Genomic DNA, 27,698 nt, shown 5'->3' on the forward strand with positions numbered 1-27,698 from the left:
CCCAAGGATAGTGCCTAGACCCTGAAGCTCAAGCCCAGGACTGGCAAAAAAAAAAAAGAAACCAACAAAAAACCACTTATATGCTAATAAAGTCAAACATATAGAAGAAATGAATTAATTCTAGATAAACTAGACTTACCAAAACAGAACAAAGAAGAAATAATCCATATAATCAAATCTATCACAAGAAGAGATACTGAAGTACTAATGAAGTTACTCTATAGGCTGAGATCTAGAAGATCTAAATTTGAAGCCAGCCTGGCTCAAGTGGTAGAATACTTTCCTAACAAATAAATTCATTCACTAGTACTAAAAAATAAAAGTTAAAAAGTGGAGAAGATAGCTTTCTATAACTTTGTAGACTTGAGCAGCAAATGAGGTTTATGTTTGAGCCCTCCCATGCCAAATCAAAAGAGATAAGGTCTTGCTGGCTAAAAGAATAGAGTTGAGGAGATGTTTTACAGTAAGAGTTGGAAAAAATAATTAAGAATTATCGCAGTATTTTAACAGATGACCTCTTATATAATTCTTACAACCACCTTGTGAGCTTGTGAGGACAGATACTACAAATTTCCCCATTCTATCTAAAGAAACCTGGACTCTTTGTAGGGTAATTGCTTATTTAAATATCTTTTCTAATTAAATGTTAAAGAGCTCTTATTATTTCATTATAGTCTTCATTGTTCCACATGCTTGTGGAAAGCATGATGTAAAAGCATAAAAACATGGCACAGGCCATTTGCTCTGCAGGAGCACTAACCCCTCTCCCAAACTCTACTCTCCTGCAGCATTAAGGAAACATGTGGAGACTAATGCTTTCAGCATGTGGTTTGGTACCTACAAGGTTTTAGAACAGTACAGCTCACATGCAGTTGTACAAAATGTTCCTGAGACAAGTTTGTATCTTCAAAGTAAAGCATTTCCCAACTTAGTGTTTAGAAGAGAAATGCCGTATTTAAGTACATGAATAAAATACAGAATAGTCAGTAGGGTTAAGATGATAGTGACAACTCTGAAAAGAATGTATGGAAAGTCACCATCACCCTGTAGTAACAAATAAAACACTAAAAGAAATTCAAGATGTACCTAGATGAATAGATACAATCTACATATTAGAAAAGACCCAAATAAAGTCATTAAAGATTATAAAAATGAAATTACCAAAAGATAAAATATCCAACATCCATTGAGTAGGGCTTCTGGTGATTAGTTTCAGACACTAGAAAAGTTTTGGAAACCCAAGGACTAGATTATGTATTTGAAATCCCTTTTGTTTCCATGTATAACACCACATGACAACGAGTGGCAGAGGGTTCTGAGATCCCTCTTCATCCTGCTCAGCCTATTTGGAGAATCCTGGTTATTCTCTCGTTCTGCACACTGCTCTGGAGGTGATCCCTGTTTCTAGTGGGCTGCTCCCTTCCTCCTCCCAACATCCATTTCCTCCTGAAGAAACTAACTTTTTGTTCTGATTTTCTTTACACACTCATTCTCTAACATACTCTCTGTGTGTGTGTGTGTGTGTGTGTGTGTGTGTGTGGCGCGTGTGCGCCAATCATGGGGCTTCAACTCAGGGCCTGTGCACTGTCCTTGAGTACTTTTGCTCAAGGTTAGTGCTCTGCCACTTGAGCTACAGCACCACTTCTGGCTTATTCTGCGTATGTGGTACTGAGGAATCTAACCCAGGGCTTTGAGCATGCGCTCTACCACTAGGTCACACTTCTGGCCAACATACTCATTTTTATGGACTGAACTGTCACTAAGTTAATATCTTCAAACCTTCTACCTTTAGCCAGTAATCTAGTCCCACAGTTCAAGTCTGGAGTTAGGGATGTATGATGAGCAACCTAGTGTGATTATATTTCCTAGTGTGTATGTTAAATCCTCCCTCCTTCCCTCCCTCTGTCTTCTTTCTTTTTTCTCCTTGGTTATGCTCACGTCTGAATTCTGAACCTTGGGCTTACTAGTAAGCAGTTGCTCTACCATTTAAGCCATGCTTCCACTCCTGTATTTACAAGTTGGTCTAACTTCTTGTATTATATCAATCCAGAAAACCATGTCAGGACATTTTTCTAAAGGCACTATTATAATTTATTTTAATAGAAACACATTTTATACCAAGCTACATGGATTCTGGAACATCAAGTAAATGAGAAATAAAGAGAGATGTAATTGCTAGAATATGGCCAAGGTGAGTTCAAATGTTTAGAATGTCCTTACAAAAAAAAGTAATCAGAAATAGAATATAGGCTTAAAAAGGTAATATTTTAAAGGAAACTAAGACCGAACAGCAGGAAAGATACTCATTATTACTAAAAATAAATACATCATGTTTCAGAAAAGTTGCAAACATACAAATTTTACTTGGTACTTCATAATGAAATGCATTTAAAAAAATACTATACCTTACAGTAAAATCATAGGAACATGAGGCCAGCACTGAAGCATGAAATGGTGAAAACTAAAAACATAAAGCAGAATAAAAAGTTAGCTGTAATTTTAGCATGCTATTTCCTACTTATTCCATGAAAAATATAATAAATTCAAATTATTCAGATCTGTCACTTGAAATTATGCCGTTCTGAAAGTCTTTTGGCCTTTTAAATGTCCATTCATAGGAAAAATATTTATTCTTACATTCTCTGGAGAAAATCATCCCTCAAGCATTTTCGAGTTAAGTATTCCCAAAATGTTTGTACTCTGAAAAAATTAAATACACATTCTTATTGGCTGCCGAAATATGTTGAGAAATTTAAATATGTGATAATATATACTTATAGAATTTACTATCATCTACTCTACAAATAAGTACACTTTACAGTTCATAAGGTATTTTCACTATGTTATCCAACTTCAGTCTCAGGACCACTCTGAAATATTCACAGAAACTATGCTTCTACTAATAAAACTTTTCTACATAAGACTATCTTTAAAATATAAGCAAAGCAATTATAGTATGACATCTTATATATTTGCATCACAGGCAATAAAATTTAAAATAGTAATTTAAAAGAGATTTACAATTTTAAAAACAGCATCAGGTCCGATTATCATATAGAATATATTAATAAGGCACATTTTTGGCCATTAATGAATAACCCAAAATGAGAATTATTTTCCACAGTAATATAGTAGAAGTAACATAAGTAAGAACTGAGAAATTAACATTAATTTAAAACAAGTTACTTCATCCTCTGCTGTTATAGAGTAGAAATTTTCCTATATCCTATTTACTTATAAATATTCAGTTACCATTATATCAAAGAAAAGATAGAATTAATCGTCTCTACATCAGCTTCAAAAAAAGTAGATTTAAGTCAGGCAAGGTGGCTTAGGCCTATAATCATAGCTACTCAGGATGCTGAGATCTGAGGATTGCGGTCCAAAGCCAGTTGGGGCATGAAAATCTGTGAGACTCTCATCTCTAATGAACCACCAGAAAACCGGAAGTGGCACTGTGGCTCAAGGGGTAGGGCAACAGCCTTGAGTTGAAGAGCTCAGGGACAGTGCCCAGGCTCAGAATTAAAGTCCCACAACCGAAAAAAAAAGAAAAGAAAAGAAAGAAAGAAAAGTAGAGATTTTCCTACTGAATAGAAAAGTATAAAGAATGTAATACTAAAGGTAAACCGATACCATTAGGAAATAATTTTAAAAATACATATGGGGGGATAATAGGATAAGAAAAAAATTATTTACCTTAATGCACTGAATGTTCACATTGTCCTAACTCATTCAATAAACACTCAAATATTTGAGCAAACTTTTGTTATTAATTTTGATGACTATTAGCTGAGTTACAAAAAATGAGAAAAAAGAATCAAATACCAGAGTATTGAGAGGAGGATGCAGGAGGATCAAGATTTCTAAGCTAAGGGGGGGAGGAAAGAAATGGGGACAAAAACATGAGAAGGGGTATCAATATGTGAGAAGTAATGCACCTACTATCTGGCAAATATAACTGTAACCCCTCTATACATTACAATTTTTTAAAAAAGAGTTCTAAGTTAACCTAGATCACAAAACAAGATTCTATCTTAAAAACAACACCAACAGCTGGGAGCATAGCTCAGTGGTATAACACTTGCTAGGGCTGCCAGGCCCTGGGCTTAATCCAGCATTCCTAAATAAATCAATAAATTCAACAAACCAACCCATAAACACCAAAATAACTCTTATGTATGCTTCATTAATTACATTTATATTTTCATCTCTATATTAAAAGAAAATAAAAAATCTTACTTTCACCCTTCTAATGGCATAGGTGTGACCAAGAAGTTCAAATACTGGTTGTCGTACATTCCTTAAATCCCAGCCTCTCAAACTGCAATCTACGGCTCCTGTCACCAGCAAATTCTAAAAGCAATCCAGAGAAGGGTTAACTATGACAAAGCTACAATTGACTATATTCAGACTGTACACGTTCTGCTACCTAGAACCTGAGGTGAGGCCATAGCTCCTGGCTGAGGAACCACTCAGCCTATTCTATACTAACCGGAACAGCAACTCATTATCTAGATACATGGGGCTTTAATGTCAGATCCCTTGAATCCAAGTGTCAATGATTATAAAAAGGTTTTGACCATAATAAAGTACATAATATTTACAAGGAAAATTCACTTGTGATGGTTGAAACTGAAACCAGCCATCAGCACTGACGTGTTCATGTAAAGAATTATTACAAAATATGTATTATTTTTTCCTTTTATCTAAATGATTCTGTCAATATAAAGTTCTTTTGTTAACTTAAAATTAGGAAGCTGGGAACATGGCCTAGTGGAAGAGTGCTTGCCTAGCATGCACGAAGCCCTGGGTTCAATTATTTGGTAACACATACGCAGAAACAAAACCAAAACCAAAACCAGAATTGGTGGTATGGCTCAAGTGGTAGAACACTAGCCTTAAGAAAGCTCAAGGATAGTGCCCAGACCCTGAGTACAAGCCCCAGAACTGGAAAAAAAAATAGAAAAGTAAGGTATACATTTCGATAATTTTTTGCAGTCAAAAACCACTGGTACAGAAACATTAAGTACATTTTCATATATTAAATCCATTCTATTTTCTTTTTTTTTTCTCATCAGTCATGGGGCTTGAACTCTGGGCCTGGTGCTGTCCCTGAGCTGTTCAGCTCAAGGCTAACACTCTACTACTTGAGCCTCAGTACCACTTCAGACCTGGGTTCGATTCCTCAGTACCATATACATAGAAAAGCCAGAAGTGGTGGTGTGGCTCACTTGGTAGAGCACTAGCCCTGAGGAAAAAAGGCCCCAGGACAGTGTTCAGGCCCCATGGACTTTCGTTCCCAGGCTAGCTTTGAATTGCGATCCTCCACTCTCAGCCTCCTGAGTAGCTAGGATCACAGGCTTGAGCCACCAGCACCCAGCCCTATTATGTTTTCAATTCATGCGCTCATGTGGCTAAAGCTTTGAAGACATTACTATCATGAAGAAATATGCAAATTAGGCTTTTAAAAGAAGACAAAAATAGGGCCCGGGAGTTTGGCCTAGCGGTTAAAGTGCTTGCCTAGCATGCACAAAGACCCGGGTTCGATTCCTCGGTATCCCACATACACAACCAAGCCGGAAGTGGCAGAGACGAGACACAACCAAACCGGAAAAGTGGCAGAGACGAGACTGCAACAAGCGACAGAGAGCGAAAGAAGCGAGCTGAGCTGAAGTGAACAGAGCCCAACCGAGTGGTGGCCGGAGCGGGAGCGAGCCGAGCCAGAGCCAGCGAGGCCGGAGCGAGCAGAGCCAGGAGCAAACGAGAGCTGGCCGGGCCGGAGCGAGCGGGGCCAGAGCAAGCTGGAGCGAGCCGGGCGGAAGCAAGCGGGGCCAGAGCGAGTGGGGCCGGAGCGAGAAGGGGCCGGAGCGAGAAGGGGCCGGAGCGAGCAGAGCCAGGAGCAAGCGAGAGCTGGCCGGGCCGGAGCGAGCGGGGCCAGAGCAAGCCAGGAGCGGGGCCAGGAGCGTGCGGGAGCGACCCGGGCCGGAGCGAGCAGGGCCAGAGCAAGCCAGGAGCAGGGCCGGGCCGGAGCGAGCGGGGCCAAGAGCAAGCTGGAGCGAGCGGGGCCGGAGCGAGCGGGGCCGGAGCGAGCGGGGCCGGAGCGAGCGGGGCCAGAAAGAGAAAGGGGCCAAAAATAAAAAAAATAAAAAAATAAAAAAAAAGAAGACAAAAACATTAAGACTATCACTAAAAATCAAGTTACAAGAAGTTCAAAGTCTAGACTAGTGAAATGAAAAAGAAATTAAAGCACAAGTGGCAGGGTGAACACACACACACACACACACAGAAGGAGAAAATTACATAAATTATAAAGCACTTTCCCAAAACAAACTAGAACTGCTGAACTTTTTAGAATTTGTATTTTTTACTTTTGTTTTATGAGCACTTAAGATTCAATTCATGTGTGTCAGTCACAATCACTAATTAGAAACAAAAAGGACTGCATTTACTTAATGGTTCACCAGAGTCCACATAAACAAAGACAAATAAAACTGATCATTTCAACATTAGAATAGCAGCCCCACAAAATGGAGCCACATGTGTACCTCATTATATTTACACCAGTCACAACTCAAGATTTCTGCCGGATGAGCTGGAATCACAATTCGGACTCCTGTGGTCTTCGTGTCCCAAATTCGCAGAGTCTGATCACCTGCGAAGCAAGGAACACTTGATCACTTATGATCCCCGCAGCAGCACACAGAGCCACAATGAGCAAAGATACTCCCCCGTTAGGATATCCCATCTTTGTATGATTTTAAAATACAAACGACTAAAAGGGAAAGACAACAGAAAGCAATACAACACAATGCTTCCTCCTCAAAGAAAATCTGAATCTCCTAGAGACAAAGAATTTTGATTTTTAAGTAGTTTTGTTTGGTTGCTTACTTGGATGGGGGGGGTGGTGTGTGTGTGTGTGTGTGTGTGTGTGTGTGTGTGTGTGTGTGCGCGTGCGCACGCGCTAACAATTAAGCTTCAGCTTCTGGCCTCAAGTATGTATCACAGAGCTGCTCCTCTACCTCTCTCTACTACAGATCCTTTTCATACATGGCACCTGGAGAAAATGTTTTTCTTTTTGGGAATAGCCTCAAAATCTTAAAGACATTACAAGAATGGTTTGTATTGCCTAACTGTACGAAGTCACCCTGACTAAATGATTTAAAGATGGCATTTGCTTTTAATTTTTCTATAATATGAAGGAAATAAAATGAAAAAAGGACAGGATGAATAAAATTCAAAAATACAAGTTTACCACAATGCAGTTTCTGTAAAGCATTAGCCATGGTCTCTGGTACACAGTAGATACTACATGATATGATAACTGAAGATGCTAATTATTACAATTAACGTTTACATATATTATATACCCATTTCTAAACCAGATCAATCACATGAAATAGCTAAATTTAGAGAATATTTTTGACTTCTTTGGAAGCTGTATAAGAAAGATAAGAATTTGTGCTGTTATTGAATTTGAGGTCAAGAACAAGAGCTTTGGGCTGTATGGAAGAACAATTTCCTAGCATGTACAAGACCCAGGGTTCAATCCTCAGCATGACAAGAAAACAAGGCAAGGGGAAGAACGGGGCTTTGAAGCACCAGAGCTGGGTTCTAATCCCACTGGCTTAGGCTGATTATGTTTAACAAGTTACTTTTACTGCGCCTTGGTTTCCATACCTATGAAGAACTATCTTACAAGGTTGAAACAAGGTAAGGCACTGGGAATTACTTAATCCTCACTGTTTAAGAAAAACAAAATGAGACACCTATCCATATTTCTAAGTCATTCATGTCCCCCTACTAACAAGCATAACAGGCAATAATGATTGGATGCTTAGGCATCAGATGGTGTTCTAAGCATTTTATGCATATTAACATTTTATATATCACAGCAATGATATGATGCAGAAATTATGATGATATAAAAGCAATTGCTTTTAGTCCTTTACTGACAAGGACAATGCAGCATATGGAGATGAAATCACTTCTCCTAGGACACTAGACAACGGGACCAGTACCTGGAGAACCACTGCCTTCCGCCTCGTCTTAATGCTGTCTTACACAAACGTCATTCACTCCACACTGCCAGGCACTTGCTTAAGGAAGAATTCCTCCATCGTTCATACGTTTTCTATAAACTGGGGGGAAGGTGAGGGAATAGGGGATGTTATTTCTCTCTGTCATAGGGGCATTTTGTTATTTTCTCCTAATTATTTAAAAATAAAATCCCTAACACACTAGAGCTAAAGTTAAAATCTCCACTATTTCCAATCCCATTTCCCAGCCTCCACGCCCAGAGGCTGCAGCATTCAGGGCTTGGTCAGGCATCTCTTTCCCATGTTTCTGATGTACCTTTGTGGATTCATAAACACATACTATTCTTTGCATACAGATGAGACCTTTTTCCCTCTTTTATTTAAAACCACCATCCAGGTGCCTTTGAAAAGGCTGAAGAACACTTTGATAGATGAAAGTAACTGGCATTTTTTTGGATCTAAGGATGATTAAGATGAAAGGGAATGATGAGTGTGGACACACAAAGGGATACAGTTCTGAACTGGTTCGTGTAAGAGGATCAAATACCTGTAGGCACCCTAAAAATAATCAGTCTCCGGTTTAGCTACCAGTCAGGAGAGTATATCTCAGAACTCCTAAGAAATAAAGCTTCCCTTCCTTGCCCTAGCCTTCAGAGTCTATCTCGAGGTGACAGGCATGGCTAGCAGCAACCTTCTAGGAACAGCACATTCATTCCCTTCTCCAGGGAATTCTCCACACAGGCTTACACTGCAGCTGGAAGGTCAAGGTGGCCATGGAGCCCCTGGTGGCCAAGAGTTACTGCATGGAGAGAGCAAGCCTACAGTCAAGTTACTTAGCCGGACAAGTCCAGAGACACTGTCCTGCGGCATTTCAAGCAACCCTTCCCTTGGTGTACTTTTCAACTAAAGTGACAAGGACCTGTAACAGTTCTAGTTCTATTCTTCGGAGGTGGAAAGAGTGCCTATTATCATAGAGGAAGTGGATAGTGTGCTCCCTAAGTTTCTGTCTCTTAAAAAAACAACATTTGATTTAACATGAGGTTTCTTTTCTTTGGTGTGGGGTGGGGGGAGATCAGTCATGGGGCTTGAACTCTAGGCCCTCAGCTCTTCAGCTCAAGGCTACCACCCTACCCCTGGAGCCACAACCCCACTTCCCATTTTCTAGGGATTAATTTGAGATAAGACTCTCAAGTTCTTTACTGCTCAGGCTGGCTTTAAACTTTGATCCTCAGATCTCAGCCTCCTGAGTAGCAAGGATTACAGATATTAGCCACCATGCCCCTGCAAGGCATCTTATTAAACAGACCAAAAGCCCAAGTGATAATGGCTGCTTTCAAAACCTGATACAATTTAATAGTAACTCTGAGGTCTTCTATAGTCATGATTAAAGCACTGTCTAAAGTCTAATGAGCTGTGTCACCAGACAATTATCTTATCTGAGTTATGTGAACTGATTTCAAGTGAAGACTAGGAGATTAAAAGAAGCCTACTGTAGCACTATGATCAGTGAAACAGACAGAATGATGAGCAAAAGAAATCAGACACAAAAGCATACAGCAGGTAATAGTACTCTGTGCTATTAGAAGGCAGAGCTGGCTACCCTGGAGGGTGGAGCAGTGGGGAGGAGCAGGGAGCAGGGATGTCAAGAACTAGATGAAGTCCTCTGGTACAATTCTGTTTACTGATCTCAGTGGTAGATAAACAGATGTGCTCACTGTGAACAGTAAGTCCAGTAGTATACTTAACAGTACACACTTGTTAGGTTCCATGCATAAAAGATCCAATAAGAAAAAGGTCGATGGTTAATCAGTATCTTTGATATAATATTTTGGCTCATCACATTCAGGCAATATGTATTTTCAAGCCATCGCTGTGGCCGTCTTCCTGTCCTTAACTTGAAGGGGAAGACTGCTCTGCAGGAGTTAAGAACCCTACTTCCCTGAAAGTCACTCCTGTGGTACACTGTTGACATTCTGTCTTCATCTCTGTTGCCCAGGTAAGAAGGAGGCCTTCTGGTAAAAGTTTATGATTCATCCCACTCTTTCAGCCCCCAGGGCATCTGCATTTATTCTAATCCCATCACCAGACACCTGGTCCTGGCCTTTCCCTGCCAGCCAGATGCTCATCAGAGCCCTTGATGGTGCCCTAGTCCTACCTGAATCACCAGCTTCTCTTATCAGCTGCAGACCTGCCACTGGCAGCAGAACCAAATGGCAGGAAGTACAGGCTGCTGCTCTGCCTAATTTCAGAATGCAGCAAGTAAGATGAAGAACAATGAGTATACAGAGTCTAAAACAGTCACGTGAACAGAGTCCTGATAGAGTACTTTTGGGCCCAAATAAATTAATTTAATTGGAATGCCAGATGTCTGTCATATGTAATATGACTTTTCCTTACAATACAATGAGGTTTATTTTAACTACTGCTAGACCCCATACATTGGAGGATGGCTAAGACTTATGCAATTATACAGAGTCTGTAATTTAGTTTCCATGGCTCAAAAGAAAGTTTGGTTCATATTAATTCTCTTTATTTAAGGAGCTCACATATCCTTCCTTTCTGTCTCATGAACTACATAAAACAAAATAAACTTTCAGAACTCTGCTATGAAGATATACTTAGATCTGTCTTTTCCTTTTTGGCTTTAACTTCACTAATGATAATGAATACAAGTTCTACACAACCCTAAAGGTGACTGAATTCTTGGAGTAGTTTAACCAGTTTATTTCTAAATATTATCTTAAAATGTAAGCTGCTGTAATCAATTGAGTAAAATAGTTAACAAGATGTGTGCCACAAATAGAAGGTTATCATGGAAGCTTTCATCCTATCATTAAAAATAAAGTATTTGACTTCCATAACCGTGAGTTTTGCAATTGAGATTGGTTTTTTTTTTTTTTTTGCCAGTCTTAGGCTTGAGCTCAGGGCCTGAGCACTGTCCTTGGACTTTCTCAAGGCTAGAGCTCTTCCACTTGAGCCTCAGCACCACTTCCGGCTTTTTTTTGTAGGTATGTGGTACCAAGGAATTGAACCTGGGTCTTTGTGCATGCTAGGCAAGTACTGTACCACTAGGCCAAACTTCCAGCCCCTTGAGATTGTTTTTATGCAAAGACTATTGTATATTTGATAGCAAGCTTTTCAGACAATGCAAAAAAATTAATTGTTGAAGATTATAACAAAACTGAGGGGGGAACCCAAGAATTCTCAAACTAAAGAAACCACTTTATCTCTGAATTCAGCATTGAAGCCACTCTGTAGGTTTTTAAACATCCGATGATTATGCTCCTATGAAAACAAGCATGATAGCCCCCATGACATCCATAGAAATAGACTATTCATTTGCCATCTCAGACAGAGCCATCCCACACTAGTGCAGAGTTTCCAAATGGAGCTGATCCCCCGGATCAACTGGGACCAAGAACAGCCACCTTCCAATGGCATTCTGATTCAGCAGAACTAAGATGGAGCCCAGAATTCAGTTGTTTAAGCCCCCTAATGAATCCAGTGATTGGTGAGTTGTTTTTTTTTAAATTCCTGGACTTGTATTACACGCTACGTATTACAGAGCCTGTGCAGAGCAAGGCATCTGTTCTCGTTGTTCATTCTGGCTGCACATATACACTCCAAAAGCCATTCTGATGTTCCTTCAATACATTCTATCCTCTCCGCACCCCACATCTTTACCTCCATCTTAAGAGTCTCATAACAACTTCATGGGCAGCAGCTTGGATATACTTTCCTCAGGAAAGCACCCTGCCACCTTTGACGAGTTCATTTCCACCATGTTATCACAACAATAGTAACATTTCCAGGGTTCTTAATCTCTCTGTGTATGGTGGCCCATTCTAAGTCTTTAGTGTACATGAACTCAAGGATCCCCAACACTGCACGGTATAGGTCTTATTACTGCCCTTGTGGGAGAAATAATAGCGTAACCAGCACTATCAATGCCACGCCACCACAAAGAAAAGCAGAGCACGATGCTAGGAAGCACAGGAGTCCATTCACTGTGTATCTGCATCTCTAGCGGATAACTGTTTGCACCTCTCTTTTTCACTACATGATATGTTTCTACAATGGCAGGAACTTTGCTTTTGTCCTCACTGAATCTCCAATGCCCAGCAAATGGCACACATTCAATAAATATCTGGTAGGCTAGCTGAGTGTCCTTTTCATCAATCAAAATGAACCATGGGCGTGTTTGCAAAATCAGGTAAGTTGGTAGTTCTGTATCATATGAAATAACAGTCAACAACACTTTAGTGTTCATCACTGGAAGGCTTTTGACTGAATAAGAGAATACAGACATGCAATAGGAAATACATAAGACATACAAAGAAAATCTGTTAAGTAACTCACCTGCCTATTAATTCTTATAGATCCAGTGCTTTATTTGATTACTCAAATCCCCTGTGATTTATTTTAAACCTTAAATGTATAGCCAATATAATGAACACTGGCCTTGTGGAATCTAATCACCTTCTTCTACCTGAGCAAGATTTATTCCTCATATCTTCAACACTTGAAGCTTGGGTATCACCCCCATTTTCTGCCTGCCATCACAGGAGCTAAGCTCAATCAAAACAACCACAAAGACCCACTGAACCAATGAGAGAAAGTAATACTTCTGAATATCTGAAAGAGGACCTCTCAATTTTCCTGTTGGTCAGAAACCATAAGAATGAAGGGTGGAAGCTACTGCCATCATCTGGTAACTGATAACAGATAAAAACAGAGCCCTATCTAAATTCAGTATGCCTCTAAAGCTAGATCTAATTCAAGAGTTGACAGCTCTGTCAGCAAACAAATCTATCTTCTTCCTTAATGCAATTTGGGTCAGATTTTTTGCACTTTTACAAAAGAATTCTCAATTAATGTAAGTATTTATATTTCAACTATAATACATTAGGGTAATATAATTTAAAAGATGCTTTCTAAATATGCTATATGCACTATCCAGACTCAAAATATATATTATATATGTATATAATATATAACATATATACACACATATGTATATATATGTTTCATAAAATTCAGTGTGAAAGGAGTTATGTGTGACTCAACCCAAAGAAAGGACTAATACACATAATATGTAAATAAATACAGCTGTTATTAGTTCATGATTTTATCATTGGATTTTATATTTGGTCACAGGAATAAAAAGAACAATGATTAAAAACAAACAAAAGTGGGCTAGGAGTATAGCTCAGTCATACAGTGTAGGCTTAGCGTGCATTTGTCAAATCCTGCTCACATACACAGAGAGAGGGAGGGAGGGAGGGAGGGAGGGAGGGAGGTTAAATGAAGGCAATTTTAGAACCCTAAATAATATTATAAAGAAAATCACATGTAACAGCAAGGTAAAAGAGCTTTAACAAAATCTATCTATAATCTATCTTAATAAAGTTATACTCATGATTAAATTTAGTGACCGTTGCCAATTAGAGCTCCCAGCAGACATGCCTTCACTGAAAGGGAATTGTGTTCCATTCATTTTGATGATGGATACTAATTCCTTTCAGGGTTTGAAATGGGCCCTCTGAAACTATAAAATATAACACCAAAAAACATCTCTCTTTTGTAGGGAAATCATGCTAATGTCAACCTAATTTATATGCTGGTAAGAATCTTAATTTAACTTGCACCAAGACTCCCTGAATTAGGGCTTTTCATCAAAGGTAAAAATAGCAAGTAGTCAAATTACGATTACTAAAGTGAACTGTGGTTATCTTAGAGATCTGATTCACTATAAGTATGAACTCATTTGCATTAAATTTGAAGCTAATTTGCATTAAATTAAAAGCATAAAATCTAACTAACTCAAGTTATTACACATAGGTTGAAGGGCTAATTTCATATTAAGAACATTAATGGTGTTTCTATTTACTTAACATACATACAACTTTATGGTTAACTGGGACTAGACAAAATGATGGGACTAGAAGCCAGGAGCAGTGTCTCATGCCTTTAATACTAGCTACTCAGGAGGCTGAGACCTGAGGACCTCGGTTCAAAGCCAGTCTGGGCACTAAAGTCCATGAAACTCTTATCTCCAATTAACTACCAGAAAACCAGAAGTAGTCTTGAGCTGAAGAGCTCAGGGACAACGCCCAAGTCCAGGGGTAGGATGATAGCCTTGAGCTGAAGAGCTCAGGGACAGTGCCCAGGCCCACAGTTCAAGATGACTGACAAAAAAAAAAAAAATGGAACTAGAAAAGCTATTTCTGGTCTCCTTTAAAATGATCTGACAGTTTGAGAAAAATTATGGATAAGAAGTCAAGGCTTAGACAACATAGAAATTTGGGTTTTTTCATATATTTTTATTGTAATTAATAGAAGGGTTACATTATATTCACCAGATAGAAGGTGCATTACTTCACAAACATTGATACCCTTTCTCATGACATGGTCCCCATTTGCCTCCTCCCCCACAACCCGCAAACATAGACATTTTTAAAAATGAAAATAATAGTACTGATTTTATATGTCCACAAGGTATACAGTTCTTTATTTTATTTTTATTATATTTTATTTTTTGGCCAATCCTGGGGCTCAGGGCCTGAGCACTATTTTGGACTTTCTCAAGGCTAGAGCTCTACCACTTGAGCCACAGCACCACTTCCAGCTTTTTTCTATGTCTGTGGTTCCAAGGAATCAAACCCGGGTCTTAGTGCATGTTAGGCTAGCATTCTTCCACTAGGCCAAACTCCCGGCCCCCAGTTCTTTACTTTTTAAGAAATGCAAATAACTTTTTTTTTTTTTTTTTTGCCAGTCCTGGGCTTGAGCTCAGGGCCTGAGCACCGTCCTTGGACTTTTTCAAGGCTAGAGCTCTACCACTTGAGCCTCAGCACCACTTCTGGCTTTTTTTTCTATGTATGTGGTACCGAAGAATCGAATCCAGGTCTTCATGTATGCTAGGCAAGCACTTTAACCACTAGGCCAAACTCCCGGCCCCAGAAATGCAATTAACTTTTAAAAGATGTTTCTTAGCTATTCTTCCATACATAAATACCACCATTATTTTCTATTAGTATCTCAACATAATGCATAATCTAAATGGATATATATGTATATAATTTGCTTGAAAGTTGCCATTTGCGTGTCTTCAATATAATGATACTTGCAGAATTCTCAGAAATTTAAATAGCTTTAAATTTTAGAATTGCAAGAAAATGAACTTGAAGAAAGGCTTATCTTTAGATGCCAGATGTGTAAATGAAAGCTACTAGAAGCACACCACCTTCTCCTAAGCAAGAAACTATACAAAAGAGCTTCCAAACCTCCAGGATATTGAAACAAAAGCCATATAACGAATGATTGTTGTCCTTAATGTACTATGTTATCTCTCATCTCCTCTGCTGTCCCTTGGGTATCTCATATTGTTACAGTATCTCACTTTGTTATCTGATATATTGAATTTATTTGTATTTGGTTATTTGAAATTTGGTAGGGAAGGGGGGAAAACCAAGATGGGGGGTGGCTGGTGGATGGGGGGGAGGGTAATGGGTACCAAGACATGTGAAAGGGTATCAATGTATGTGAATTAATGCACCTTCTATCTGGCATATATCATGTAACCCTTTTATTAATTACAATAAAAAATATAAAAATAAAAAAAGAGCTTCCAATTCTTTAGGTCCCTTCAAAGTTCAATACAAGGGATCAGAATGCATTTTCTGTAAAGGAAAAAGTGGTAAATATTTTTGGATTCAAGCTCTTAGGCTTCTAACAACTTCGATATTACAGTGTAAGAGCAGCGACAGACAATATGCAAATAAACAGTCATTTTGACCTTAAGGTAGTAGTTTGTCCACTATATTCTATTTGAAGGCTTCTTCTATTTAGACTTTATTGGACGGCTCTGATTTAATGCAATGGCTTTTAGTAACCAATGATTACCCAAGGACACCATTTCAAAGCATGAGGTCTTGTGCATTAGGATCTTCAGTTTCAAACTTGACCTGTTCATTGACAAAACTGTGTGTCTCAAAGGCTCAATATTGTTCTAAAACAAAAAGATCTTCTCTTTTAGATGTAGGTCTTATCTTAGCTATGACATTATCATCTTCAAATCTATCCTTACAAGAAACCAGGAATTAGTCTTCAAAGGTTTAGATTCCTTTACATGTATTCTCAGCTGCAGCTAACTCTTGTCAATAAGTTGGTAAAGAAGGATAGATAGATCCTAAGAGCAGAAAAGAATAGGGATAAACTATTTTCTCCGAATCAAGAGCACACAGTGCCATCTAGTGGAAAAAATAAGGCTACTCTAATTTTGGGTAAATTCAGAGGTATTTACCTGAGGCTGAAGCAAAACAACCAGGGATGTGAGGAGACCAGATTGTGCTATAAATGACACTTTCATGGCCTCTGAAGGTGCACAGACACTTTCCAACAGTTGGATCCCACTACAAATAAATGAATAGATCAATTATTTAATTGATATGCTTTTATATGTACAATACGTACAATATACTGCAAGTTTACATACTTCAAGAATTTTTATGATCTACTTCATATAAACTAAAATAGTCTTTCAGAGGCCAACGTAATCAATGATAAGCTAATTATTAGTTCACAGCCTAAAAAAATTTTAAGTTCTAAAGTTTTTGGAAAAGAATATTGAATAGCTAATGTCAAGCTACAGTACGATATTTTAGAAAGCAAAAAAAATGCAAAGGAAGCACTGGAAAGAAAGACTGTGCTTCTATTTACAGATTCATTGACATACCACTTTGACGGTTTGGTCCCATGAGCCAGACACCACGAGCTGTTCACCTCTAGTTTGGCTCCAATCAACACTATACACCTAAAAACATTTAAAAATTTTAGAAAACAAAGCAGCATCAAGTTTAATGTTACATTTTATCTCTTTATAACAGCAATAGTCATAACAACTGATTTACTTCAACAAAACTTCAACTTGGGTATCGGTGGTTCTGTGGTTCATGCCTGCAATCCTACCTACTCAGGAGGCTGAGATCTGAGAACTTTGGTTCAAAACCAACCTGGGCAGGAAAGTCCTTTCAGACTCTTTTTTTTTTTTTTTTTTGTGGGTCATGGGGCTTAAACTTGGCCTGGGCACTGTCCCTGAGCTCTTCAGCTCAAGACTACCGCCCTACTCATGAGCCAAGCCTCACTTTCAGTTTTCTAGAAGTTAATTGGAGATAAGAGTCTCAAGTCCTTTGGTGCCTGAGCTGGCTTTGAACCTTAATCCTCAGATCTCAGCCTCCTGACTAGCTAGGTTTACAGGCATGAGCCACCACACCCGGCTCCATTCAGACTCTTACCTTTAAATAGCCAACAGAAAGTGGAGCTATGGCTCTAGTGATTTAATGCTAGCCTTGAGCAGAAAAATTCAGGGACACAACCCAGGTTCTGAGTTCAAGCCCCAGTACTGGTAATATGTGTGTGTGTGTTGACTATATTGAATATATATAGTCTTACTCATTTCAACATGGTGTCTTAGAAATGGAAAAGTCATCTTGCCCATTCCTCCATGCCTTGTAGACACAATATTCTGCCTTATTACACTCTACAGAATCATTCTAAGCCTTCCTCACTAAAACAAATATATGTACTTTTAAACCTACCAACACATCACTGTGGTAACACCTTGAGGAAATGTCAGAGGGTATTAGAAAGTATTCATCAAGGGCAGGGAGTTTTGCCTAGTGGTAGAGTGCTTGCCTAGCATGCACAAAGACCCGGGTTTGATTCCTCAGTATCACATACATAGAGAAAAGCCGGAAGTGGTAGAGCTCTTCTGCTTCCCTGCCCTCAGTGAACCATTTTGGGTGACACATCTAAAAATGTATGGATATGGTTTTGTCCATGCTGTTGTTTCATACAACAAATGATACACAGATCACTACTGTAAGTGAATTCAACAAAAGACTGCATAATTACACTTAGTAAAGTAGTAATCACATGGCTCTAAGTATATACCATTAAATGTGATCAGCCAGAATGTTGTTTTCAATCTTAAAACACCCGCAGATATGCAGGTGTCTGAGTGTGCAGGCTTTTTATGGCATAAGTAAAAGTTATCTGTTCTCTATATGAGAACAGACATACAAGAGCCTGAGGGCAAGAGAGGGACTTGTCTTTATTTAAAAGGCTGTATTTACAATTTTGATGCTTTAATCCCAAAAAGGTCAAAGTTAGCAAAGTATAGAATAGGATGGTGGTTGCCAGGACCTGGAGGAAGGGACAGAGGAAATGGATGATGAGATGGGGAAATGTTGTCAAAGGTTTAAAACTTAAGTTTTAAACAAAATCTAAATATTCAATGTACAGCACTGGAAGTATAGTTAACAATAATGCAGTGTATACTTGAAATTTGCTGAGACAGTAGATCAACCCATAAACCCATAAACACAAACACACACACACACACACACACACACCCCTCAGGAAATCAATGTTAATTAGTTGGTGGAAATCATTACTCAAGATATACCTCCATCAGATCACTACTACACTGTTGGTGGGAGTGCAAACTCGTTCAACCACTATGGAAAGCAGTATGGCAGTTCCTCAAAAGACTAAACATAGAGCTCCCCTATGACCCAGCAATTCTATTACTTGGCATTTACCCAATCGTCCAGAAACAAGGACATTCTAAATCCACTAGTGCTGTTCATTGCAGCACTATTTACCATAGCAAAGATAGGGAACCAACCCAGATGCCCCTCAGTTGATGAGTGGATCAACAAGATGTGGTATTTATATACAATGGAATTCTATGCTGCTGTCAGAAGAATGACATCGCCCCATTTGTAAGGAAATGGAAAGACTTAGAAAAAAAATCATATTAAGTGAAGTAAGCCAGATTCAAAGGAACATAGGCTCAATGGTTTCCCTCATTTGTCATAATCAGTAGAAACCTTGGGCTCTCCTAGCAGAGATTTACAATAGAACAAAACCTAGATACATAAGGCCATACAGTATGATGCCAAATGAAAGGACCTCTAGGATATAGAAACAAAAGCCATATAATGAGTGATTGTTGTTCTTAATGTACTATGTTATCTCTCATCTCTTTTTCTGTCCCTTGGTTATCTCATATTGTTACAGTATTTCACCTTGTTATCTGATATATTGTATATATGCATATTTGGTTATTTGAAATCGGATAGGGAAGGGGGGAAAACAAGATGAGGGGCAGGGGTTGGGGAAGGGAAATGCGGACCAAGACATGAGAAAGGGTATCAATGTTTGTGAAGTAATGCACCCTCTATCTGGTGAATATAATGTAACCCTTCTATTAATTACAATTATAATAAAAATATATGGAAAAAAGATATACCTCCATCAAAACATTTAATTGTGCATCTTAAATGTATACTTTTATTTGTCAATGATATTTCAATAATGCTAGAAAATTTAGCCAATATAAAGGCAGCAGGAGGATGATAAGTTCTAGACAACACAAAAATAGCAACAACCAACAAAAACACTGAAAAACATTAAATAAAACTATTAAAGATCTAGAAAACAAGAGATCAAAATTTTCTATTTTTGTATATTATAGATCTTTGCATAGATTTGGTGTTCTACAATATTACATTAATAGATGATCTTCACTAGCAAATTAAATTAAATGCCAGACCCCGGTCCCGGCCTTAGGCACTCTCCACAATCACACCCATGTTATAGAACACAGGCTAATGCTTTTTTAAGAAATCTGAACCATTCTGAGAAGATATAGAATACCACTGAAGCTAATTCCCACAAAGCTTATTTTTAATCTATTATATATTATATTTATAGCATATTTAATTAAAAATTGTCCAATAAAAACTACATCCAGCATTTTCCTCCTCTTCCAGAGCACTCTTCACTTGGCCTCCCACACTACTCCTCAGGCCTCGTCATCCGAATAGCTCATTCCTATTCTTCCCTCAGACTCAAGAATATTCTCCTTGCCTTCGCAATGCTGTAGCTCCTCAGCTTTCATGATTAACACTACACGTGAGATGACCAGAGCCTCAGTCTCTATGTCTCAGAGAGATCATCTTCCCATCTGTATTAGGTGAGAGAACTTGTAGAGACAAACTTTCCTGAAATGAATGAATGCATAGAGAAACAAATCTGAGTGGAAATCCTGTCTCCTCTTAGTGTATTTCTCCCCTCTCCACTCCCGCTCAAAGAGTAGACATGACATATGGTCAAATTAAATACAGAAAGGAAGAGAGATGCATATCTGATTTTAACCCTTAAAAGCAGGGTTTTCTTACAGTCTATTTTATGAAATTTCTCTCGGCAGTAGTGAAGAAAATTAATTGGGACAATGAAAAGGATGAGGACAGGGACCACCGAATAGTATTCTATACTACTTTATGAAATCTGAATTTCATCAAAACCATTTTTAGAGAATCCTTTTAATTACTGAAACCATCTCCAAAGAACTTATTTTTTTAATCTATTTTACAGTACTGCTTCCTTTTTAGTTGGTCTACTAAACTGAAAATACGTCAAATAAAAACTATGCCCCAAATTTTCATACTTATCTGTATCAATGGAAGAAAAGGAGACATAGACTTTTAATTACTAAGGGAAAAGAAAAAGTTTTCAATTTCAATGCAAAACTTATTTTATTCATTATGGATTTTAAAACATGTATAAAATTATAGAAAATAGCAAAACCTCCCATTACACACTCTTTTTTTTTTTTTGGTCATGGGACTTGAATTCAGGGGCTGGGTACTGTCCCTGAGCTTTTTTTATGCAAGGCTAGCACTCTACCACTTGAGCCACAACACCACTTCTGGCTTTTTCCATGTATGTGGTAACCAAGGAATTGAACCCAGTGCCAAGCACTCTACCACTAGGCCAAACTCCTGGCCCCTCTAAAGGTCATTCTTCACAAAAACAGAAATATCAAACCAAGATCTCTGCCAGTGTCTTATACATAGAATCCTAGCTATTTAGGAGGCTGACAGCTAAGAACTAAAGTTCAGAGTCAGCCTGCTCAGACATATCTGAGAGACTGTTATCACAAACTGACCTTATCAACAAGATAGCCAGTAGCATACACTGGAGAAAAGACAGCTTCTTCAATAAATGGTGCTGGCAAAGCTGGCTATCTGCTTCCACAAGGCCCATATGTCAAAATCAACTCCAAATGGATTAAAGATCTCCAAGTAAGACCTGAAACTTTAAACCTGCTACAAGAAAACACAGGGAAAACTGGGAAAGTTATAGGCACAGGTAGTTACTCTGATTGCCCAGAAAACAAAAACAAAAACTGACAAATGGGACTTCATCAAATTAAAAAGTTTCCACACAGCAAAAGAAACAAATACCAGAACCAACATACAAACCACAAAATGGGAGAAAATCTTTGTCAGTTATTCAACACATAAAAGGATTCACATACAGATTATATAAAGAGCTCAAAAACTTAAACAACAAAAGAATAATACAATTCATACATGGCCAAGCAGACTGACAAGGAAGTTCTCAGATAAAATACAAATAATAGATACATTTGTATAAAGGAAATGCAAATCAAAACTACCCTAAGATTTTATTTCATGCTAATCAGAATGGCAATCTTCAAGAAAACAAACAACAAATGCTGGCCAGGATGCAGAGAAAAGAAAATCTCTACATTATTGGAGGGGATGAAAGCAGTGCAACCACTATGGCAATTAGTATGGAGGTTACACACAAAAAACTATGCCATAAACTCACACTACCATATCATTAGTAGGCATATACCTTAAGGAGAGTGAAGCAATGTACAAGCAATATGCCAATATACCCAGGTTCATCTCTATTCACAAGAACCCAATAAGTTCTCAACTTATATACTATAGGATACTATGCAACTATAAAGAAAAAAATGGATAAAACTGGAGACCATCATCTTGTGTAAGATACCCTAACCTCAAAAAGCCAAATACTAGGGGCCAAGAGTTTGGCCTAGGGGTAGAGTGCTTGCCTAGCATGCACAAAGACCCAGGTTCAATTCCTCCGTACCACATACATACAAAAAAGCCGGAAGTGGTACTGAGGCTCAAGTGGTAGAGCTCTAGCCTTGAGAAAGTCCAAGGACAGTGCTCAGGCCATGAGCTCAAGCCCAGGACTGGCAGGAAAAAAAAAAAAAGGCAAATACTGAGCCAGGCTTAGTGGCTCATGCCTGTAATCCTAAGCTACTCAGGAGGCTGAGATCTGAGGAATGCAGTTCAAAGCCAGCCCAGGCACTAAAGTCCCTGAGACTCCTATCTCCAACTGAAGTGGCACTGTGGCTCAGGGGTAGGACAGTAGCCTTGAGCTAAAGAGCTAAGGGATAGCATCCAGAGTTCAAGCCCCACAACAGACCAAAAAAGCCAACAATTGCCTGTTTTCGCTTATTCATGAAAGGACATACACCTTCATGGACAGATAGGTGCATATGTAAATATGCAAAGATGCATAAACAAGTTTATATATATATATACATACATACATATACATAGAGCACAACTATATGAGACTGTTTAGAGGGATTAGGATGAGGGGAAAATAGTGGAGGGTGAATACGTTCAAAAGCCATTGTATCTATGGATAAAGATGGCACAAGACATGTTAATGAAATCTGATCATCAAAAGGGCACTGGGGGATCTGAGAAAGAGAAAGCAATAGAAAGGGTTTTTCTGATTAAGACGCAATCTATGTACATCTGAAATGCTCCAGTAAAACTCCTAGGTGCAATTAATATACCCTAAAATATGGAATATCAGGAACGTAAAACAGGCTGTTTTGGGATTGGGGGTGGGAGAAAAGGGCCATTAGTGTAGGAGGGATAGGGAAACAAAGTGGGTAAAGTTCCTTAATAAGACATACATATTTGGGCATGACTACAACCCAACGGATTCCCTATGCCACACACACACACACACACACACACACACACACACACACACACACAAATATAGCCACACAAGCCAGTTTCGATATATTTTTAGTTGATTCTGCCTCATATTCAGTACTTAATGCTGCTACAATTCAAATATATTTCAGAAACACTCAGGAATCTTCCTGAAGCCTAAGGACAATCTTATGGTACTTTGGGGAAAGGTCTGCCTATTCCTATAAAGCATCCAGGGCAAGCAAGTTCTTCTGGCATAAGGACAATTAAATTACAAGACTTGATGGAGTGAGCGATGCCTCAGGATGCTACCAGGGGCATCCTGATTGCCTAATGAGAAGCCTGACCTTTCGTTTTGCTCCACATCCTTAGGCCAAGATGTAGTTTCTGTTTGAATAATTAAGTAACAAATGACATCTAATATGTAGAAGAAACATTAAAGTTTAAACATTTCTTATGGACAGCTCCAGAGAGATTTGAGCCAAAGTCTAAGAAGGAAGAACCAGCAGCCCAGAGAGACACCCAGATTCCCTTCTTACCTCCTGGGTGTGCTCCTTATACACCTGCAGTGGCCCTGCAGGGTTGGCAGTGTCCCACAGCTGCAGCGAACCATCCCCACTGCAGGTGACCAGGACATGCTCATTGTTCTCACTCCAAGTCACATCAAATAAACCATCATTCCAGTCGAAGCTACAGAACAAATGCAAAAACGTAAGTAGAAATTACACAGGCAGGGCCAAGAGCATAGCATAGTGGTAGAGTGCTTGCCTAGCATGCACGAAGCCCTGGGTTCAATTCCTTAGTACCACATATTCAGAAAAAGCCAGACGTGGTGCTGTGGCTCAAGTGGCAAAGCTCTAGCCTTGAGTAAAAAGTGTCCAGGGACTATGCTCAAACCCTGAGGTCAGGTCCAAGGACTGGCAGCAAGAAAGAAAGAAAAAGAAAGAAAGAAAGAATTAAATAAATTATACACTCAGCTGGACGAATGCTCTATGATCACAGTTTTTCATGTATTTTGACACACCTGATCTAATATTTTCACAATGGTAGGAAAGAAGTAAAACAGTGACTTGACAAAAATAAGTTCAAAAAGGATAAAAGAACAGACTAGATTCCAGGCCAGGTCATATTTAAAACCTCAGCTACTTTGGAGGCAGAGATGGGAGGATTCTAGTCAGAGGCCCACTGAGCAAAGATGCACAAGACCCTATCTAAACTAAAGTAAAAAGATCCAGCAGGAGAGGTCCTGAGTTCAAACAACAATAAATACACACATAGAGTACAATTACTAATATGAAGCAACTGGCATGAAGTCCTGTCACCATACTAATGTAGATGAATAATTTTAAATTTTCCCATCAATCTTTCTCCTGAGTTAGGAACGTAGTTAGTTTCTGACAGGACTTGGTTTCTTTTCTTTAACTCTGTTTATTGATGATGGAAATATTAATGTGTACAACAGTCTCACGGGAAAACAGGCAGGAAATAAACAGTAAATAGCTCTTGCCTGAGTAGAGCTCAATTACATTAAGGCAGCAAAGACAGGCAATGTCCTATTCTACATTAATTAGTTCAGTCTGCTTAAATTTGATAAATTAGAAATGGATACTCAAAAATAAACTTGAGTAGAAACATGGCATATTCCTAATCTAATGGCAAAAATAATTTCTATTCTATACAAATGCTAACATTTCTTAATAATGCGAATGAAAAGTTCTTACTGATCCAAAAGGTCCAAAACTTAATTCTGTGCAGGCTTTACTAATAAGAGAATATCTATAAGTTTAATAATTGGAACCACCTTACCTTCTAAAAATACAAAGCCCAGATTCATTTTGATCAAGTATTAGTAGTGTTCCACAACCTGGTAAGAAAAAAAAAAAAACCCTCAAAGTCATGCTGTTGAAGTTGCTGGGGGAAACGTTTAAGATCAAGAAAGTGATCTTAAGTGAACACCTGATTGTACTATCACAAATTTCCTCTTAAGTATGGGAACTGTGTATATAAACGGATTAGAATTTTGTATTTGTTTTACACTAGTACACCAGACCTCTTGGATTTTTCTTGGGGGGGAGGGGTTCATTCAAGGCTGGTGCTCTACCACTTGGAACACACCTCCACTTCCAGCTTTTTGCTGGTTATTTGAAGATAAAAGTTTCAGGGATGTTTCATTGACCAGGCTAACTTCACACCATGAGCCTCAGATCTCAACTTCCTGTATAAGTAGAATTACAGGCATGAGCTTTCAAATGTTTATGCTTTAGTCATTCCATATTCCACTTAACCATCTCAACTAAATGGAACTCAGAACTGCATTACTGGTTGGAGAAGACACTTGAGTACTCACTCAATCAAGGTGATAGGCAAGGTGCCAGGCACTTGAAATCTTGCAGGTTAGTGTTACCTTCCCTTCTGGCAGATGACAATGCTCAGGCTCAGGGGTCCCTCAGTCTGTGATTCTTCTACTAAATTATGCTGCCTTGATAATAAATTTTAAAAAGATTTTAATAATAGACTTAAAAACAAAATTTGGGGAGGGGGGCCAAGAGTGTGGCCTAGGGGTAGAGTGTTTGCTTTGCATTTACAAAGCCCTGGGTTTGACTCCTCAGTACCACATACACAGAAAAAGCTAGAAGTGGTGCTGTGGGTCAAGTGGTAGAGCACTAGCCTTTAGAAAGCTCAAGGACAGTGCCCAGACCCTGAGTGCAAGCCCCAGGACTGGCAAAAATTAAAATAAAAAAAAATAAAATACGGATATGGCAATACCAAATACTTGGGGGAAAATTTTTTTAACTGATTTTATATTGTTACTTACCAACACTGCATTATTTTCCTGGAGGGCTAATGTATTTGAGAGATTACATTATCTTTAAAAGGGGACATGGGGAACTCTCCTATTTAAACAAGACTGACTTAAAAACACACATGTACCAATTCCACTCAAGAGATTTTGCAAATGATTTGAATATTACAGGCTTAACAGTGTTCAAGCACTCAGAGCCACTGATGAAAACATAACTGTTTGCCATCAAGTTTTAGACAGCACTTTTCCCCCCCTACGATAGGACTTATTAAAAACACTATGGATTACTGACAGCATCCACCTCGCTTTAGTGCAGAACAACAGCCAGAACATCAACTTGAGAGAGAGAGAGAGAGAGAGAGAGAGAGAGAGAGAGAGAGAGAGGGAGAGAGGGAGAGAGGGAGAGAGGGAGAGAGGGAGAGAGGGAGAGAGGGAGAGGGAGAGAGAGAGAGAGAGAGAGAGAGAGAGAGAGAGAGAGAGAGAGAGAGAGAGAGAATAGAGGCAGATGGAAAGCTTTAAAAAAAACCTACATTTTTAGCAAGTAGTGTACCCTTGTAATTCCAGCTACTTGGAAAGCAGAGGCAGGACAGAGACTGTCCAAGTGGAGTGAGTATGGCCCTATCTCAAAAAATTAAAATAAATACAAAAGGGCTGGAGGCCTGTCACAAGTGGTAGAGTGCTTGCCTTCGCATGCACGTAGCTATGGGTTCAATTCCTAATATCGCAGTAAGTAATAATAACAGTAAGTTAAGCAAAACTGGGATCGCAGGCCCAGGACTTCGCCATTCCACCCAAGACACTGGCCGAGCCTCTTGGCATCTGTTTGCAATTACATGCTTGAGGAACAAAAGTTACGAAAAGTGTCCTTTTTCTTTCTTTTCTGTGTCGGAATGCTGTGGTTGTTTGGGTTTGGTGGTGGTAGTCCTAGAGTTTGAACTCGGGGTGTCCGGATTGCTTGGCTCGACCACTTGAGCTAGGCCTCCGGCCTTACTTTTTGCTGGGGGCTGCATGGCCTTTTCTGCCCAGGCTAGCTTCAAACCCTGATCCTCTCGGGCCTCGGCCGGCTGAGCAACTGGGATGGCAAGGGTGAGGCAGAAGGCAGGCAACCAGTGCTGGTGCCTTGGAGTGAGGAAGACACCCCCGTCCCCGCACTGATCCAGGCCACCAACCACGCGTGCCAGGCGGCACTGGCAATGTGAAGGAATGTCCAAGGACGAGGGCATCGGTAACTGCCACAGGAGAAGGGGTAAAGTGACAGGCTCGGTCCCCAGGATTAGCCAGCGGACGCGGAGGCTCGGCGCCACTCGCGCCTCTGCTGACACCTGGCGGCGGCCGGCGACAGTGCGCGCGCACGCACGCACGCACGCACACACGCACGCGCGCGCTCGCGGAAGCGCTTCCCCCGTGTCCCGCCCCCGGCGAGCGCTCACCCGCGATGCCGTAGTTCTGCGCCGCTGCGCAGGCCAGGCGGCCCGGCAGATACGGGGAGAACTCCGCGGCGTAGCCGTGGCTGCCCGGCACCCGCAGTGTCCGCGCAGCGTTCATAGCGCCCGCCACCGCCCTCGGCCTTGCCGTCCCCGTTGCAGACGCCGACCCGAGTCCGGAGGCGCAGGGAGGCGGCGACTCGCCGCTGGAAGTTTGAGGTCCGGGAAAACCGAGCGGAAGTGAGACGCCGGCGTTTGAATCCTGCGTTGTGATTGGTCCGCGGGGGAAAGGGGCGGGGACGCCGCCAGACACCATTTTTGTTTTGGGAAAAGCAAAACTCTTTTGCACCTGCTGTCACTGGGTAGGCAGCCCGAGTTTCCTGGTGATTCCCACCGCTTCGATGGTCGCAGCTCCGGTTCCACTGTAGGAATTTAAAAAAAAAATTAAACGATTTTGGACGTTTGAAAGACTGACATTTCCGGACGGTTATAAAACATGACAAGCTTCAACCAAACTCTGAGACCATTTAGTCCAAAAGAATAAGAATGAATGCTGTGTTGTCCGGGGTAA

At 39.7% G+C, this 27,698-nt stretch overlaps 1 protein-coding gene across 1 annotated transcript in view; it reads right to left on the bottom strand.

The window, feature by feature from the left end:
• The window catches only part of Pex7 (peroxisomal biogenesis factor 7), a 60,338-nt gene extending 32,975 nt beyond the window's left edge, over positions 1–27,363 (bottom strand). The window contains exons 1-8 of the mRNA XM_090338058.1: positions 27,134–27,363; positions 24,707–24,764; positions 23,440–23,590; positions 16,771–16,848; positions 16,339–16,447; positions 6,546–6,652; positions 4,240–4,353; positions 2,406–2,461 (exon numbers count right to left, since the gene is read on the bottom strand). Coding sequence (XP_090194184.1) covers positions 2,406–2,461; positions 4,240–4,353; positions 6,546–6,652; positions 16,339–16,447; positions 16,771–16,848; positions 23,440–23,590; positions 24,707–24,764; positions 27,134–27,248 — 788 coding nt within the window. The 5' untranslated portion in view covers positions 27,249–27,363. The remainder of the gene's footprint in view (positions 1–2,405; positions 2,462–4,239; positions 4,354–6,545; positions 6,653–16,338; positions 16,448–16,770; positions 16,849–23,439; positions 23,591–24,706; positions 24,765–27,133) is intronic.
• Between the last annotated feature and the right edge of the window lie 335 nt (positions 27,364–27,698).

The sequence above is a fragment of the Megascapheus bottae genome, chromosome 8 (genome assembly GCF_031878675.1).
Source record: "Megascapheus bottae isolate mThoBot1 chromosome 8, mThoBot2.hap1, whole genome shotgun sequence".
NCBI lineage: Eukaryota > Metazoa > Chordata > Mammalia > Rodentia > Geomyidae > Megascapheus > Megascapheus bottae.